A 19,323-nucleotide genomic window follows, 5' to 3' on the forward strand; every position below is an offset into this window, starting at 1 on the left:
CTAGTACAAAATAACTAAATCCTTACCCCTGACCAGAACGGAGGAAGGTAAGAATGGAAGGCTCAAGGTGAGGAGGTAACCAGGTATTGTAACTGAGCAAAGGAACCATTTAAAAACCCCAGAACTTTCTTAGCAAAGACTTACCTGTTTGATGCCCTCAGGGCACTTCCCTTCCCCTGGGACTGTGAAAGGTACACTGGGCCTGTTCCAGCATGTGAAACAACCAGATAGGGCAAAATAAAGTCAGTGCACGTGCCTTGTTTTCAGAGCATTGTTTAATATTTCAAAGAACTGTAGTGCAGTTCAGCTTAGATATTTCTTACCAAAATTAAAGCACTTGCATTTCTGAGAAACATTCTAGACAAAGGAATGTTTCTGGGAGTGAAATGCCCTGTCATTTTTTCAAGCATAAATGTCAATTTCTACTAAATCTTAGAAGCAGCAGCAGGCTGTCCAGGATCTCCCATAACTATGGCTTTGTGTGCAGATGAAGAAGATGATACATTTTGTAACTTTTGAGCAGTTTATTACATAAAGGTCACATAACTCTATTTGCCTACTTCGTACACAATTGTCTAGTCTCACGCACAGTGGCTTCCAAGTTCTTCCTAGTACTGGTAAGCACCAAGAAATTCTGAAATAGAATATCAAGTGCCTTAATTAAGTTCAAATCAGGACCTTGGTAGATGGATCTTGCACCCAGTTATCAGGAATGTACAAATGTCTTTATTCAAAAAATACAAAATAAATTATCTGTAGGCATGGACAATGACTGTAAACAATTACACGTGTGTTAAATGAAATCCGGTAACTGATGGTTACAGTGATTCTTTTCAACACCAGCCTCACTTCAGTCACTATCCATCCTCTCACACTGATAGCTCAAGTTTTTGAAGTCAGAACTGTCAGTCTCCAACAGCACAGCTCATGATGCATCCCTACCCCAGGAATTAGAACATGCCACCTCCCATTCCTCCGCCCATCCCACCCATTCCTCCCATTGCCGGCTCCTTTTCTTCTTTAGGAACTTCAGTCACCACTGCTTCTGCTGTTGATAGGAGAGACGCAACACCTGCGGCGTCCATCAGAGCAGTTCTCACAACCTAAAAATAGAAAAGAAACAACTTAAAACCTGCTGACCATCGCAGGAGGTGGGAGGAAGCAAAGCTGAGAATTAAGATCTTTAGGTTACCTTCGTTGGGTCTATGATTCCTTTTTCTACCATATTTACAAAGTCCCCAAGCATTGCATCATAGCCAACTTCTGATGGGCTCTGCAGGATTTTTTCAACTATCAATGATCCTTCGACACCAGCATTCTTTGCAATAGTCATTGCTGGGATTCTCAGTGTTCTCTTGATTATTTCAATGCCTGCAAGAAACAGGATAGTTGGAGCTCCATGTACGAACACCACTCCCACTGCCAAGGAATGTCCTCGTACTGGAGATCAATACAAAGAGAAAACCCATCAAGAAAGAACCTAAGCTATTTTTATCATGATGTTCCAGGATGAAAGGTTCTCTGCTACTTGACACTTGCCAACAAATGAAATCTCTGCAGGATACTCATGCACATTTTAGTTTTACTTCTACAAAAAGCAGTAAGGAGTATTATTACTCTATTTATGTGTAACATGACACAAAGGCTTTTTCCCCTTGATTTGCCACAGAGTCTTTTGAGTATTGTTAGATTTCTTCTGTCTTCAAAGACTTTAAGAGCCAGCTCCCAACTCTGAACACCTGCCACTCTCTGCTGGGATACTGCTGCTTTACTATTACTGGGTCTTACACAGTCCAGTCAGCAATGCAGTGAAAAAAACCCTTCCTACTCAAAAGCAGAGACCACCACATCAAAGAAATGCAATGTTCCCAAGATCAAGCATCTAAAAACTCACGGGAAGCCGCCTGATAAAGCCTCGGGACAAGAGAAAGGCTGCTTGTATCACTTCTACACACATCTTTAAGTTACTTGCTTACCAATTTTCTGATCCTCGTTGGCTGGAGTTAAGGCATCTAGGGCTGGGATGCAGCGCAGCAGCGCACAGCCCCCGCCCGGGACGATGCCCTCCTCCACGGCCGCGCGTGTGGCGTTCAGGGCGTCAGTGACCCTGTCCTTCTTCTCGTTCACCTCCACATCGCTCGTGCCGCCCACCTGCGAGCAGCAAGCAGCACGTCAAGGTCCGCACAAGAGCCCAGCTGGGACAGCACTGCTGCCACCAAATTAAGCAGCAAATGCCTAAGAAGTGTCAGAAAGCCAACCCACCCTCTCCCATACTGGCAGTCTTCTTCTGTACCTCAGCACTCAAGAAGCCTAAGCTTTAGTTCATCATTTTATCAAGTTCTTAATACCTTCAATACTGCTACTCCATCAGAGAGTTTGGCCAATCGCTCATTCAGTTTCTCTTTTTCATATTCACTGGTGGTAACCTCTAGCTGTTCGATTATTTCTTGAATGCGTTTTTCAATCTGAGCCTTTTCACCCTTCCCCTTAAGGAGCATGGTGTCATCTTTTGTCACAATGACCTCTCCAACTTTACCAAAGTCATGAGGCTGAATATCTTCCACATTTAGGTTCAAACCCTCTTCTCCGAATACCTGAAAGAAATTATGTGAAAAGCTGGAATTCACAGGTTCCCCACACATCAGGTTTTTTAATGTATGAGTACGTGAACACATACAGCAGGCTAATGGTGCAAAATAACCACATTACTGCACTTCCACGCCCTGGGTGAAGAACCTCTTCCTGACACCCAAACTAAACCTCCCCCAACACAGTTCCATGGTGTTTCCTTGGGTCCTGTCACTGGTCATCTCCTTGTACTTTGAGAAGTTACAGATATTGACACGTCACTGACTTTAGAACAGTTTGCTGGTTTGTTGCTTTATGCTGCCATTACCTTAAACAAATTTTATTTCAACAGCCTCCTCTGGGTCCCAATATCATTGTATGATTTTGAAGTGTATATTAAAAAAGGGCAGCTATAAGGACATTAATCAATGCATCAAATATATGCAAAGTTTAATAGTAAAAGAATTCATTCAGTCCATTCCAAACATTTTAAATTGTTTCACAATAGCCTGGACTCAGATGTGGCAAATACAACAATCAGTTTTATAAAAGCAAAATTTGCCTTGGAGTTCCTCCTTCCCCTTAAAAACCTAAATCCTGCAAAGAAATCTCGTGACTTCAGTCAGTTATAAGATCACTTAGGGTTGGCCAGGATTGTATTACACAGCAATTATCAGTGTCTGCATTTTGAAAAAACAGGAAGATTGATACAGTTACTGTTACATTTTTAAAAGAACAAAACACAGCCTGCAACCCAGCAAATACAAGCCAAGGACCTAAAAATGTACAGTGTCTTCCTCCATAAAAAGCATTAACATTCCTTGGAGCAAAAAACTACTTAAAACATTATTACTTACAGCACCACCAGTAGCAATCGCCATGTCCTTAAGTTGGTTTTTCCTGTTGTCACCAAAACCTGGTGCTTTCACAGCAACAACCTGAAGGCCAACCTTCAGTCTAAACAGAAAAATTCAGAGAATGAGTCTAATTACTTAGCCAAATTATTTCAGTGCAGCTCTAACAGTCAAGCAAACAAAGAGACCATCACCAACTGAGGTGTTTTTTCTCAAAAAGGTAATTAGGACAAAATGGAAGTTCTGTCTGAGTTGATACAAAGCATGATGATGTTAGAAGCTGATGTTTCTTTGGCACAGGTAAGAGAACAAACAGCATTACACCATAGGGAAAAAATGGATTTTAAGCCTCACCTGTTCAAGACTAGAGTGCTGAGGGCTTCTCCATCAACATCTTCAGCAATGATGACCAAAGGTTTGCGATTGGCATTGGCAATTTCAAGAGCTGGAACTATGGACTGTACACTAGAAATTTTCTTTTCACTAATTAAAACATAAGCGTCCTGGAATTCACATTTCTGCCCTGCAGAAACAACATGCATTATCTGAACAATTCCATTACAAAAAACATATCAAGCCTTCTTTAAACTTAAGCAGCTGCTTTGGAGCAACAGCTGCACTTTCCAATTGCATTAAAAAAGAGACAACTTGTTTTCCCCAAGAGTCTACCCTCAATTCTACATTGTTCTGCTGCACTGCAAGGCCAGCCTGATGTTCACAGGAACACTTTGCAGAGAAGAAAAAAGAACCCCCAAAACTCCAAGCTTTTACAAAGTTCAGGTTTTCTTGGGGAAGGACCTCCTGCTCTATTTGCTGTGCTGTACAGCATAAGGGACTGCAAAGCCTTTAATAAATGCCATTAGTTCTGACTGACCAAACCACTGTAAGGTATTTGACATGACTTATTGTTAACTCACCTTTAGTTGTGTTAATAAAATATGGAGAGATGTAGCCTCTGTCAAATTTCATACCCTCAATGATTTCCAGTTCATCATTTAGAGTTTTTCCATCCTGTTTAGATGCAAGAAAGCCTGCATTAAAAAGTCCCCTATTTGCTACCAAAAGCAAAAGTACAGTTTTAGCATATTATGCACAACATATTGAAAGGCTCTGGATCCCACATCAGTTTCATGTGCTTCTCCCCAAAATAGAAGGAATGTAGAGGGAACAGTGATCAAACTCTGATTGAAAGGAGCTGGGGAGGAATTATGGTGGGAATTATGGAGCATGAGCTACAGCAGCAGCATCACATGTGACAAAAGCCAACACTAGCAGGGGACAGTCACTTGGCACTTGGTATGTTGGTCAGTTCTTACCTTGACAGTGATCACACCCTTTCGTCCAACTTTTTTCATTGCATCAGAGATTATATTGCCAATTTCCTGATCTCCATTTGCTGATATTGTGGCAACCTGAAAGAGTAAGACATTTAATCTCATTTCCCCAGTGCAAGGTGTTTTCTCTCAATAAAAAAAAAAAAATCAGAATAACCATTTGCAATGCTCACATTTCTAACAAGGCAGGGCAGCTGACTGCAGCACACTCACAGCAGGAGCCAGGAATTCTGTTAGAAGGGCTCAGGCTCTTGGGCAGCTACAGCACAGAGCCAGATTCCCTGCACTGGGCTCACACTCCGGTGATCTCCAGGCACAGGGACAAATAACCCAGAACCACCAACACACCTGAACCTGATCTCACACAGCAGATCTGCCACACCCTCAGTACTCTGCCATCACTTCCATTCTCAACAGAGCTTTGCTTCCATCAATTCTTCCCAAGAAAACACATTTATGTTTTAAAGACCACACTTTAGAATGAAACCTAAGATGAAAAACTCTGCCTACTTCTGAACTAGCTTCTAGCAGTGCAATTGAAGAATCCTCTGATAAAGAAAACAGTGTCAGATGCACACAACCTAACTTCAATAAACCTGACCTCACTAAACTTTTTCTGAAAAACAGCTGGCTAAATTTGTGATACATTTTATTGTATTTTTTCTTACCTGTGCAATTTCTTCTGGCGTTGTAACAGGTTTAGACAGCTTCTTCAGTTCAGCTATGATAGCATCCACTGCCAGCATCACCCCTGAAGATGGACAGAGCACTTGTGAGTAAACAAAACAAGGTACAGAAAACACAAACCAAACACCCACCCACCACAAGAAACAGGTTTCCCTTCAAACAAAAGTCCACACTGCAAAAATGCACTGTTTGCATGTTCAAAACCAGAGAGTTCTTGTTCCATACTGTCTTTTGTATATGTAGTAATAGGTTTTCTGAAATTAGTGTGAGATTCTGTCATTATCAAAATTTGCCACAGATTTGTTCACCTAGCTACTGTATTAATTAAATGCAGAAATGCCTTTAACTGGAGTTCACCTACAACAAATTAAATAAGTTGACTGCATGTAAAGTAGCACCATGATTAGAAAACTTACTGATTATTCAGAGTACACAGTATAAGAAAAAATTGTGTTTTCTAAACATCACTTCATATAACCTTTCATGGTGGCTGTTCAAACAGAAAACAAATCAAATCTACAGTATAAAAAATAAAAGACAGCAATCAGACATTAAAAGCAACAGAAAAAATTTACCCCTCCTGATTTCTACTGGATTGGCTCCTTTGCTGATCTTCTCAAAGCCCTCCTTGGCAATAGCACGTGCCAGGACTGTTGCAGTAGTGGTACCATCTCCTGCTTCTTCGTTGGTATTGTTGGCAACGTCTTGAACTAACTTGGCTCCAATGTTTTTGTATTTGTCTTTCAAGTCAATTGCCTTTGCTACTGTCACGCCATCTTTTGTCACTTTGGGACTTCCCCAGCTTTGTTCAATAATAACTGTTCTTCCCTGGGGGACACACAACAAATTTTAAATCCAAGCCAACCCACAGCATGTTATTCTCAAGAGCTGAGCTGAAAATTCTGAACAGCCAGAGCTGAACACCTGACACAGGGCATTCAGCTGGGACTTCTCAAGCACACACTTTAATACCAAGGCTCTCTAAAACCAGAAAAATGGCTCAAAGAATAAGGCTCCATTCTTCAGCCATAATGCTTAATACCATAATGCTTAATGAGTCTGCAACTCAGCAAGACTGATCTTACAGAAAAACCCTGAAAAGATTCCCTCTAATGCTAACATTTGACCCCAAAATTAAAATATAGCGACTCAAAGAATCAATTTCCAAAATTTTCATCAGTCAATAAATAAGTATGACAATAAATGTTCAGACAACAAACATTCTTTGTCATTGGAAAACAATACCAAGCTCAATTTGCTGTTAGAAGAAAAAAAAGCCCTGCAAACCTCATTAGTGATTAGCAGAGAACTGAGAACACTTCAAATTTGTGTTCATACGTTACAATAATTTCTCAAACACTGCAAGTTAGCAAGCTTTTCTCACATTAGTTTGCATTTGGATCCAACTGAAAAACTGCACTATTCTACCCAACAGACACAGCTAACGTGGCAAACCACACAGGGACCAAAGGCACCTGCACAAGGACACTGCTCGTTCACAGATGAATTCAACAGCCACAGCTGCCCCAAGCAGTCATGCTCCAGTTTGAGCTGGAGGCAGCACAAACACAAGGAGCCACCTCTGGTCTAGTGCTGCCCTCAAACTCCACTGTCCTGACAGCTGGAGCTGCAGAGAGAGGGAAGGGAGAGCAACTGCCCCACCTCAGCACTCTGTCCCAGCCAGCCCCGCACGAGTCCCCTCACCTGGTCTGTCGGCTCCTGCCAGAGCTCTCCCAGCCCAGGGTGGGGATCACGTGCCAGGCGAGCCAGGCCAGGATTCCCATGTGCACCCAGTGCTGTGGTGCCCTGTGCCCCTCCCCTGCTCAGAGCCCGCACACATCTGCCTCAGTGCCTGGAGCAGCTCTGGCTGCCTGCCAGGGATGAGGCCACGCTGCTCCTGAGGCACAGCTACCCCAGCAGCTACAAGGAAAGGTTCTGCTTCAGTTACTCAGACTGAACCTGGGCAAGAGCTTACGGCAATTTACCTCTGTGTCATGGAACAGTTATGCCAAAATAATGAGTTCCCTACTACTACCTTATTTGACCTGCACTTCTAAACAGAAAAGTGATTCAAGAAGAAGCAAACTCCTCTCTGGAGGAACATGCTACCAGTACATTTTTCATATAATGTCTCCTAGCTTTCTTGATTTTATTTTGGTATGATCTTATTCCTAATGTTTGGTTTGCAGCTCTGAGAAGAGGAGCACAACAAAACCTACACATAATTAATCACATGGAAAGGCTTGCCCTCAGCTTGTCTGTGTTCCTGAAGGAGAGAACAAACGCCAGCAGTAACTGCACAAGCATTTAAAATGGTCCTGCATATTGAGAAGCTGAGGTCCCACACAAACCAATTCTGTTCCACATGCTGGAGCAGTACCAAAAGATTGTGTGAGACTGCAAACTGGGCTCCTTAAAATGTAGTGCCAAAGAAGTTTCCTCACCAAAGTGATGTTTCTTAAAAATGCCAGAAGCAGAATCAGACACTGCAATACAACCCCTCCACTTTTACAAATACATGGAGAACAGCAAAACAGACAAAAATCCCCTAAGGTTACACGAAATTGCATCAGCAACTGCTCTTTAGCCAGTGGATTAGAACTGTGCTTCAGCATTCACAAAGCAGCCTGATCAAAAAACAATGAGTTAAATTAACCAACTACACTTAAACTTTGTTCCTCTATGGAAGTAGCTACAGCTTCCTGACATAGTTATTCCTTAACCTTTATCTGCTCAGTTTTATGGCATTTTTGCCTTTGAATAAAGCTGACAGAGCACTAAAAAAGTGCAGAAAATACATGAATACTGTTACAGAGGACAAATAACCCTCAGAAGAACTATCATGCACATGCTATTGCAGAGAACAGATACTCATATGAACCCCAAGAAAATCAGTGTCTCTTCCTCAAAAAGAGGAATCTCATTTTCAAGCCCTACTACACGTTGCATGACTATGCAGAATACCATAGCTGGTTTTCTGAGAAACCCAGATCTCCCTTACAGGACAGAATATAGGGTAACGTAAATGAATACCACTACCACGAAATTTCACTTAGTTTTCACAATTGAAAACTCAACACTGCACTATGGATGGCTTTTAAAATTTGCTAATATTAAAAGGCAAGCTAATATAAAATTGTAATTTGTAAAAAAAAAATAAGTTTATGAACAGAACAAACACCATAAAAAAACCCCAACCAAGCCACCCACATGCTAATTAAACTACCCCATGACACAGACAGTTACACTATCTACTGCACTGTTACAGGTTATCAACTGAGCTGGTAACACATTATGCACATCTCCTTAACCTTCAAACTCTTTAGACGAATATATTGTACCTTCCACAGGAATCCAAGTAATTTTACTTTGTTACTATGAAAAGCACACGCACTACTGTCCCACTTTTGGTGACAAACAAGAAACCATAGCTGCTTGCAGGAGCCTGTCCATGCCCCTACCCCTTTGCATTGCAGTTCTACAAAGCCAATCGTGCAGCTTCACCGAGAGAAACCTCACAACTGTCCTCTGTTACAGTATTTTCAGTCAGGTCTGTGCTAACATAAAGGCCAGATCTTCCATTACCTTTGGCCCCATGGTGACAGCTACAGCATCTGCTAAAAGATCTACTCCTTGTAGCATTAGAGCTCTCGCGTCTGCTCCGAACTTCACATCTTTTGCATAGGCTCGTGTTAGATGGGGGGCGAGGGCTCTGGACACTGGTCTTATCTGACGGAGTACTGTAGATAAACGGAGCATGTCTAAAATATTAAAAGAAACGCAGAGAAGAAAAAAAAGCATTATGGTTTGCACAGCTACTTCTAGAGGAAAAAAGCAGGGAACAAATTCAGGAAGTACAGCAGGCATGACGAATCTTTAATTTTTCGGCTGGCTAAAATCAAGGCACAGAGGCAACTACAACTACCGGGGCTGGGTATCCCCGATCCTCACGCCGAGACCCGCGCGGCAGCAGCTCCTCCCTGCGCGGCCTCCAGCACCTCCGAGCTCCTCCCGCCCAGCCTCCCCCGGAGCGGGGCAGGACACGGCGAGGGCACCGCGGAGCGCCAGCGGCTCCATGTACTCAGCGCGGGGGCCGCGCCCGCCCGCGGCTTCAGCAGCGGGGCCTAACGAGGGGAGCTCGTGGAAGGTTCCTACAGGCCCCCCCCCCATGCCATCAAGGGCAGAGAAAAGAGACAAGACCGCGGCCGCCACCCCGGGCCCGCCGGAGCCCCCACGCCGGGCAGGGCCCTGCGGCCACATGGCCGCTGCACCAGGACACGCGCAGCAAGGTCAGCGCCGCCCGCCGCTCGCCACCGCCGCCCGCCGGGCCCGCCGCGCCACCGCCACCCCACAGGAGCCTGTGGGCCCAGCTCCCGCCACCCGGGCGCAACGCCTGCATCACGGCCGCCCCCCGCTCCCGCCGCCCGGGCCCAGCCGCTCCCGGCGCGCGGCCCTGCGGTAACTGCGGCCACAGGGCTAGGGCCGCGGTGCCCTCCCCAGGCCGAGCAGAGCGGCGCGGGTCCAGCGCCCCGGCCGCGTTCCCGCTCACCTGCGGCAGCGCGGGAGCAGCACCGCGGCTCTGCGGACTCGCGGGGCACGTCTGGCGCGGCGGCGGCGGGCGGCGCTCGGCACTCACCACCTCAGCCCCGCCCCCGAGCCGCCGCCGGCCCATGTGCGGCTCCGGCCGCCGGGCCCCGGAACCAGCATGGCCTCCGCGCCCGCCCACAGCCCGCCCGCCGCGCTGGGCCGCGGGCTAAGATTGCGCATGCGCTAAAGGCTGCAGCATGAGCCATTCATGTTCCGGGGCCCGCAGATTCCAGAACCTTCTGGAACGCTCATGCTCGCCGCGGGTCAGGGGTGAGCTGACCTCACTTCCGTGCGGGGCCCGGCCCGTGGCGCCGGGGGCTTTGTGCCGGGGGGTGCGCGGTGGGTCCGCGGTGCCACCGGAGCGCAGCCGCTCCCGAGACCGGGACGGAGCCGCAGCGCTCGGAAAAAACCGGCGGCACTAAAGGGGCCCAGGGCCGGTGGAGGGGGTCGGGTCTGCCCCGCCCCGGGGCGGGGCGCCGGTCGTGCATGCGCACGCCGTGACCTTCCTCACGTGTGTGCTGGTGGCGGCGCGGTCACTTGGTGCGGGCGGCGCGGGAGCATCATGGTGAGTGCTGGGGCCGCCGCGCCATCTCCGCATCGCTCCTGCGGTTCCGCTCCTGGGCTGCCCCGTCCAGCGTGTCCGGCGCTGCGGGGATGGACAGCCCGAGGGCCTGGCGGCGCCTCTATTCCTCCCTGCGGTTGGGTCGCTGTTGGGGCCCCTGAGCAGGCGCGGCTGCGCCGCCGCGGCCGGGTGTACTCAGTCCGTGCCGTGCCCGCGGGCAGCGCTGGGGCGCGGGAGGGACGGGGGAAGGCGGAGGCGGGGGGCTGGCGGTGCTGCAAGGTCACGCAGTCCGTGGGGCAGAAGCGACTCCCCCGGCAGGCGCGGGGGCTGCGGGGCAGGACGTGGCCGGAGGTTTGCAGGGGCTGCTTTTGGCTGCGCGGGCACTCGGTGTCAGGGTTCCTCCCCGCCGCAGTAACGGGAGCAGCTCCGCGGCAGCAGCGCTGCAGGGCAAGGCCGCACAGGCCACGGTGGGTCTCCGCGGAGATAGAAAACACACCCATGCCACGCTCTGGAGCGCTCTTTCTGTACATTTTTTTATAGAGAAGAAGGAGAATTTAAGTTGCCCTTTTCTTGCAGTGATACTTAATTCTTATGGTAACGTTAAAAAAGAGATGAACGATATTGTCTTCACAGAATGAAAACGTAGACAACTAGCAGCCTTTTCCCTTAGTGATCTTCCATCCCTGTGCTCCTGACAGCAATTGAACACAGCATCTTCCATGTGCTGCCTTTTGTTCGTGCTCTGCCTGTGACTTTGTTTTCTGCCACTTTTCAAGAGTGTGTGGATATCGATGAGTGCCAGTGAAGGGCACACGGATGCCAGGCCCTTCTAGCTCTTTCTCTGAGTGTGGGCTCTGCGTACCTGTCTAGTGGAGCACTATCTCCATGTGACTTGGCAAGTTGCCATATCATTCCTTCTAAATCAAAGCAAGTTCCTTCTGCCTGACCCCTGCGTGTTGGGATGAATGCATATGCTTGCATTTATCTCGCCTGTGGGAGTTAGACTGCTGGTTCTGAAATGCAGACAGGTAGCAGTAACTAGCTGCAAAAAACCCCCAAACCTAAACCGAATGTGAAGGAAAACCTAACAACATAACAAAAACCCCTCACCTTGACTCTGCTTAAGCAGAAGCAGATACCAAAGCAGTTAAGCTAGAAGGGTATTATTCTTTTCTTCTTATTTTCAGGGGCTTGGCCTAAATTTTATTTTAATTTTTTCTGAATCTATTTGTAGAAGATGGTATATGGAGCAGCACTGTGGCTCAGGCTGCGGATTTTCACCAATTTTTTGTGAAAGAGTAATGCTTGAAAGCAGCTGAGAAAGACTGACAATGGGGCAGCTGGCTAGACTTATGCTTCTTTAATGTAAGCCTCTTCACAAGTACAAATGCGGCCTCCCAAGGTGTCCTTAGTCTTCACTAGATGTGATTTTAAACTGGGGAAATACAGTACATATAATCAATAATTATGCTCATAAAGCTATAGGAACTAAGGGTTTGGTGTTAAAAGCCTAGAGGCCTTTCCAGACAGAGGAGTCTGCTCCATCCACGGGTGGTTTATTCCCCAGCTGGAGTACATCTTCCTGCGGCCCAATTGTCAGCATTGCCCAGCATCTGCCTCTGCCGTCAGGAGTTTCTGATGCAATCAGAGGTGGCATTTGTGTGCTACTATTAAATAAGTGCTCAGCAGTTGTCTTACACAAGTCATCTCTCTCAAAAGAGAAATCAGTATGTGTTGGGGTTTTTAAAACTTATTTTAATTGCAGTTTTTGTTGTGATGGCTCTCTCGTTACAATGTACAATTACTTCCACAGGCAGGAAAAGCATTTAGGAAATTTCTTCCCCTCTTTGATCGTGTGCTGGTGGAGAGATGTGCGGCTGAGACGGTAACCAAAGGAGGAATCATGATACCAGAAAAATCCCAAGGGAAGGTACTACAAGCAACAGTAGTAGCAGTTGGATCTGGAGCCAGAGGAAAGGTAATTACCCTGAAGCATTCCATTTGGGTAGAACCAGTGGTGGCTGGAATATTACCGTAAGAGTGGGACAGTTATAGTGCAAACATGGTGACAGCTCACCAAATTGGATGACTGCGATGGCCGAAATTGCAAGTGGAGATTCAAAAAGCAGGTAGAAATCTCAAGTTGTCCTGAAATGAATTCCAGCGTTTCTTTCATCATTTGTAAAATGGAGTGGGGTTTCTTTTGTTTGCTGTTTGGTTTTTGTGGGGTTTGTTTGCTTGCTTAATGGTGGGAGGTTTTTTGGGGCAAGTGTTGGTGTTTATTTTAAATATGTAGACAGTGTTCTGCATGATACCATATTTCATCACTTCTCAGCCAAAACCTTGAGGGACCAGCAGACTTCTTTGTTAAAATTATGCCCAAATGTCTGTGACCTGTGTGGAACCCTGGAATGTGGTATTGGTTGTCTTGTACTGTGCAAAATATCATTGTCCATAAGGATTAGGTTTGTTGGGCTAATAAAAGTCAGCAATCCAAAGAAATAAGCGTTGAATAACTGCTTGTTAATTTTGCACATTGGATATGTATTTGGAAATAAAAGAAGACAGTTCACAAAAATACCAGTGCCTGGGGGCTTCTACATCAGAAGGGCTGGTTCCCCACCAGAGCAGTGTTCAGTCAGTAGCAACACTGATAAACAGGTTAAATTTCAACTTGGCACATTGCCTTGGCCCTTCTTTACCATGAATCTCTCTATGTCCCAGGCTGGTTTCTGTCAGGATTTGATTTTTAAAGGTTTATATTGTCAAAGGGTGATAGTATTTGACTAATGTGTTGATGTTTTATTTATAATACAGAAATTTAATTAACCTTTATCAGTTGTTTCTCAGCAAGTGATTTGATGGCAACAGTGATGACTTCATCAAAGTTACAGAAATAGGAAGGTACTTTTTTAACTGGCACTTGGGGAAATTATCCTTGGCTATAGAATATGGAAATGGACTTGGTCCCTTGATTTTCCAAAGGGGTTTCATGGTTCTTTAAGTGAAGTCCTATTCAGTGTGTCAAGCAAAGACCTTGCACTGGTATTTACTGTCAAAACTAAATGCAGAGTTGTGATTTCCTGAATGTGTCTGTTACATGGATGGGTTGTTGTAGTTTGGAGAAATTCTGTTACATCTGTTTATATTATGGAAAAGTAAGGATTTTTTTTTCTTTTTTCAGAATGGTGAGATTCAGCCAGTGAGTGTAAAAGTTGGTGAAAAGGTTTTGCTCCCAGAATATGGTGGTACTAAGATCGTACTAGAAGATAAGGTAGGTTTCCCAACTTTGTGAGTGCAAATCAGAATGGTTCCTGAAATGCCAGTGATAAATGCTGTGATTACTTTGTGGTGTTAAAAGGGAGCAGCTGGATCCAGCCACCTTCTGGTAGCTGTGCTACTGCTACTTCTGCCCCTGCATAAAAGGAAGCGAACACGGGAACCTCTGAGCTGACCTTTGCTGGGTGGGCAGAACGCTCCATATGTCAAGCACGTATTAGAAGGAATCCAAAAAGGCTTAGAAAGTCCTAGGAGCATCCTTGCTTTTGGCAGGGAAAGCCTGCAGAATTGTTTTCTAACAGTTCTTGTGCTTTACACTGCTAGAAGTAGTAACTTAAAAGCTCCCCAAATATTATCTTAGGAACAAAAAGAATTTTTTCAAGACTAGCTCTACATGTTGAGTTCTTGGTTAGCTTGCTTTTGATTTTATACTTAATGACTGCAATAATGCTGACTCAGAACAAGACATATTTGCTAAACGAGAAAAATACTTACATGACAGAAACTAACATTTCTTTTCTTTGCAGGACTACTACTTGTTTAGAGATGGTGACATTCTTGGGAAATATGTGGACTAAACCTGTTGCAGTATCAGTCATCCATTCCACTAAAATGCTGAAATTTTTCTTTCATCATGTAAATAATATCCTTTATTTTATAATAAACAGGCATTGAGTCTTCGAAATAATTTGTGATCTCACTGTAACGATGGAACACAAATAAAAATATGTACAGTCAGAAACCAGTTGCTCTTGCTTGAGTTCCACTGAACAGTGAAATTTGGATGACCACCAACCAGCCTTAATTATTCCAAACAACATCATTTTATATCCTTAACTCTGTACTGAGATTGTAAAGGTCTTTACAATAAACTTATAAAACGATTCTGCTTCTGTCTCAGTTTCTGCTGTTGCTCAGTGAAACTGAGTCTCAATTGTGTAATGAGCTCTCTGAAACATTCAATGGTAGTAATATGTTATTTTTCCCAAGTTTGTATGAAATGAGCTTAAAATGGTTACCAGACAGATGCAAGCTTGCTGAGGACTTTCATCCAGCTCCCTTGTACATTGGCCTACTGAGATAGCATGGGTTTTTTTAACTTCTGTCTGAAGATCCTGGAACACTGAAAGGTTAAGGCACACAAACCATTCTGCCACAAACAGCCTGCCCCCCAGCAGCTGGAAGAAGCTTGGTATTAGTCATGTCTGTGCTAGAACAAAATCATCCAGTTCCCAGATGAAGCAGATAAGAATTAATGGTTATTCCCGCTTATTGCTCATGGAATTTTGCCAATAGAAAATAAAAAAAAAATCACCCAACAGTTAATGTGGCAGAAGTGAGGCTGATGCTGATCTAAAGTGAAGTTTCTTTACTGATTATCACACACTATCACACCCAGAACTTGAGCTTTCCCTCAACTCAGGAGAGACTTGCTTTGACAAATTATATTTCCTTTATCCTTGACATATCATTCTTATAGAGTAAGACATTGACTTGGGTAAGGCTGAAGCAATTAAATTTGCATATTTCTGGCCACCTCTTGCCTTCAAGAGGATTCAGGGTTGTACATGCAGTAGCACCCAAATCTACATTGTTGCTGAGGAGGCTTTCAGAGCTGGGGTGCACAGAGGGATCTAGTACAGCCTAAGAACAGACAGCACCTTAAAGTGCTTTTGGGGTAGTCTTAGTGAAGTCAGTCAATAATGACTTAGTGCTGCTGAAACTTCCTTGGCTGAAATTAAACTGGACTTCTTTCCCATTCCAGTTGTGCTGATAAGAACTCAGCACTGCTAAATACATTATAACCCTTATCCCGAGGTAACTAGAGAACTGTAACAAAATATTTTTCAGAGCTCCATTTAGCTGCTGCAGTGTGGGACTCAAGCTCTGACACGGTTTAAAACACAATGTATTTTCTGCCGCAGCAAGTCCCTCCCATCAGCCGCACAGCACAGAGGTGAGCTGGAGCCGCGTTTTTCCCTAGATGCCATTGATGACACAGCTATTCCAGCAGGAGCTGCATTTGCCAGGCTTGGCTGCAATGCCTTTTACTCCCTTCAGCTCTGGGCTGGTTGCTCTTGGCTGGTTACCTCTGCTTGTTCTGGAGCTGAAGACAAACCAGGCACTGCTCCAGGGGTTAAATTTCCATTGAGATATGAACAGACAGGAAAGATGCTAAATTAATAAAAATACACTTTTCAGTATAAAAGGCCTACTTCTTGACATCTGTCCTATTGCAATTTTACTTCAGTAGTTACAGCACTGCACTTTCAAGCTGAAACTTAAGATAATCACACCCCAAGGACCTTGCAAGACAATTGATTGTGCAATGAAACACAAACTCCCTGGAAGCATTATCTCTCACTGCAGCCAGCATGCCTTTATCTCCCAGGATAAGGCAGTCTGCTGCAGTCACAAACCAAAGAGGAGAAGGTATTTTAAATATTTACAAACTGCTTAGAGACACTATACCTCATCTCAAGATGCACTAGGAATTAGCTGCTAACAGATAAATGTTTAGGCCTAAAATTTCAGCATCTTTTTCCATAATGTCTCTAAAAGACATGACCTGCATAGGATCACTCTGAGCCCTCACCACACAGCCTGGCTGCCCCCAGCTCCACCTTCAGCCCACACTTTCAGCCCAGCAGGTTTTCAGCAGCTATTTAGTAGAATATTTAGCATGGCTGTATCTACTACAGTTTACATAAGTGATTGAAACTAGAAGTCACACTTGATGGGAAAAAGTAATTTATGGATATGCTGGGAAAATAGTGTTCCTAGGCCTAATCAAATGGAGGACACACTGGAACATCTGCTGGATTGACAGGAACATTCTATCCTCGCACAAGGCTCTCACTGCAAGCAAGGACAAGGCAACTGCCACACAGCCAAGGTGATCTGTCTGCTGTTACTGCCTCCCAGGGCATGACTGTGTGCCAAATCCTATATCCCTCGGGTTCTCCAGGGAAGGACAGACTATCAATCACAAACCCTCTTTCTTTGCTGTGCTCTTCCCAATAAATTAGGTTTCTTTCCACTGTTTCCTAGATGATTTCAAAACTTCAGCTTTGGTGTAAATGTTGCATATTGCTCCACCTGCTTTTTTGAGGAGATAGAGTCCTCAATTTTTCTTCAGACTGTCTGAATCACAAGGAATCCAGGTAGACTCCATCTTTTGTGACTTTCTTTTCTCAACAGTTCAGAATAGCTTCCATTATCAGCAGCTGTAGGGTTTTCAGAAAGCTTTTCTCACCCTGTTTATGCTATCCTGACACAGGAAGAAAAGGATGGAACATTTATATGCCAACAGAAAAAACAGCCAGGTCCCTAACAGCACATGAATGGTTGGTAAAATATTGGCCAAACATTCAAATTTTCATTATTGAACAAGATAATGAGGGCCAGCTGAAACCTAAAAATTAAAATCACTGTTCAGATTTTGTTCAAAACCAGCTTGAAATTTAGTGAAATAAAAATAATAAGCATCTTCCAAAAATACAGGGTTAATTATCAAGGAGCAACACAAGACACCCTACAGAATTCAAGATCTTAACAAACGAGGCAGATTTCTTTCATTTTTTCTGCAAACACACGAACCATTTTCAGAATGAGCTAACAGACATATTTTTCTCTGAGACGTATTTCTTAGTTGTCAGATTTGTTTCCATGTTAAAAAGGAAGATGGCCATGAAATGAAAGTCAGGGACAAATGGAAATGTCAAGTCTCTATTTTTTCTGTGCTTTAATGTTAAACCTTGGATATGGTGATAGGAAAAGATAAAAAACAACCAAAAAAACAAAACAACACAAAAACTCCCCCAAAAAATTCTAACAAAAAATAATGCAAACAATCTGCTGAATTTTGAAGGACTCAAGCAGCTAGAACTGCTTGTGTTTTGAAACTGGCTAATAATAATATCAATATAATTTAAAAAATCGTTGGAATACAGCTAGTCTAAAGAGGTAACAGACCATTTCTACTCCTCATTCCAGTACACCAATTTTTCACAGCATTTTAAACCTTTTGATGGTTTCTTACACAAGCTGAGTTTCGCCACACCACCGGAATAGCTGACATCCCTGGGGCAGGAATGCTGCCCGGGAGTAAAAAAGTAACTACTGCAAACCGACCCGGGGTGCCTGGAGCCAGGAACGGCGAGCTCCGTGTTACAGTGTAACATGAGGAGCTGCCTGTGCGGGCGGTGGGGCGGGCGCTGACCCCGTCACCCATTTCTGCTCCCTCGCACATTGCCCAGCTCTCGGCTCCGAGCGGGCCCCCGGAGCAAGGCAGGCTCCTGCTCACGGCCTTGCCCAAGCAAAGCCAGGATTCAAAGTGCACTTCTCTTCCTGACGGGAATGCATACTTAGAGATTTTTCAGTGTTTTCGAGCTAAAAATGTTTCACAAATTGTAACTCTCACCGGGTAGAAGGAAGAGGGTTTGACGTATTATTTAAAGCAAAATAATTGAATAAAGGGGGACACTACACGCAGCATTCACCCTGAAATGCGGTGGGAGTAGGGACAGCACCAGGTGGCACCTTCTCCACTTGGCAGGAAACACCACACAGCTGTAATCATTTATCCTGGATTGTGTGAGGGAGGTGTCTCCTCCGTACCTCCTGCTCCATCGTTCTTGCACACAGAAGCAATTCACCCCTCCTTATTCTGTACCCATTTCTACCATATATTTTCGAGAAACAGAACAGCTTTCAAATAATTTTCTTCTCACTTATCCTACAGAAATAATCACTCTGGTCTTCCAAAACTTGCTTCTAAGGCAGACATATTTATCAGCCAGCTATGAAGTAACAGTGTATTTTTTCTGTTTTCTTCCCAAATAGAGTCAACACCCGACTCAGTAAACCTTGAAACCTAAGCTAACTCTGTTTGCCATTAGCAGAGCAGTTTGTGCCCTCTGCACACCAAGCTCACAGCTGTCTCAGTCCTGCCTTTGCAGGCCTAGAAAGGCTTCCTGCCTACTTGAAAATTGTTTTACCCTAAACAACCGTTGCAGGGGTGGGTTTTTACTCATCTTTTTTAGAATTAACAACTATAAGTCTTGAATATAAAACTCTGAATATTTTTTAAATCCATACCCGTATGGTTTGTATTGTACAGAACACCAGGGACTTGTACAGAGACAAGCAAGGACTAACCTTGCCTGAGTGCACGCATAGCCAGGGGCTGGCGGGCGGGATGCTGATGAAACGGGGTGAAATGCGAAGGACGGATTTCCTCCAGAGCCACTCAGGCCGTCAATCTCCGCGCGAGGCTTCGCCTCCCAAACCGGGTCACTCGCTGCGACACCGAGCGGCCCCAAAACTCCTGGCTCTGTGTGTCTGGGGAGGAGGGGGGGGCGTCAGTGTTATCCCTCAGGAATACAAAACTCTCCTCTAGGAAAGGGACCCGCAGGTGCCCACAATGTATCGCGCATGGCCTCCAGCACCG

At 45.0% G+C, this 19,323-nt stretch overlaps 2 protein-coding genes across 2 annotated transcripts; one reads left to right on the forward strand and one right to left on the reverse strand.

Moving 5' to 3' along the window:
• Positions 1-257: 257 nt before the first annotated feature.
• On the reverse strand, positions 258-10,198 carry HSPD1 (heat shock protein family D (Hsp60) member 1). Its single transcript, XM_014879414.2, has 12 exons — positions 9,993-10,198; positions 9,029-9,204; positions 6,019-6,271; positions 5,425-5,507; positions 4,739-4,834; positions 4,340-4,433; positions 3,777-3,945; positions 3,426-3,525; positions 2,349-2,594; positions 1,977-2,151; positions 1,193-1,371; positions 258-1,103 (listed from the first exon to the last, which is right to left on the reverse strand). The coding sequence occupies exons 2-12, from the start codon at positions 9,200-9,202 to the stop codon at positions 951-953; spliced, it is 1,722 nt and encodes a 573-aa protein (XP_014734900.1). The 5' UTR covers positions 9,203-9,204; positions 9,993-10,198; the 3' UTR covers positions 258-950.
• Positions 10,199-10,266: 68 nt separating this feature from the next.
• On the forward strand, positions 10,267-14,755 carry HSPE1 (heat shock protein family E (Hsp10) member 1). The gene is made up of 4 exons (XM_014879413.2): positions 10,267-10,595; positions 12,406-12,570; positions 13,777-13,866; positions 14,399-14,755. Exons 1-4 carry the CDS (start codon positions 10,593-10,595, stop codon positions 14,447-14,449), a joined length of 309 nt encoding a protein of 102 aa, XP_014734899.1. The 5' UTR covers positions 10,267-10,592; the 3' UTR covers positions 14,450-14,755.
• The last annotated feature ends 4,568 nt before the right edge of the window (positions 14,756-19,323 follow it).

The sequence above is a fragment of the Sturnus vulgaris genome, chromosome 7 (assembly GCF_052056855.1).
Source record: "Sturnus vulgaris isolate bStuVul1 chromosome 7, bStuVul1.hap1, whole genome shotgun sequence".
Taxonomy (NCBI): Eukaryota; Metazoa; Chordata; class Aves; order Passeriformes; family Sturnidae; genus Sturnus; species Sturnus vulgaris.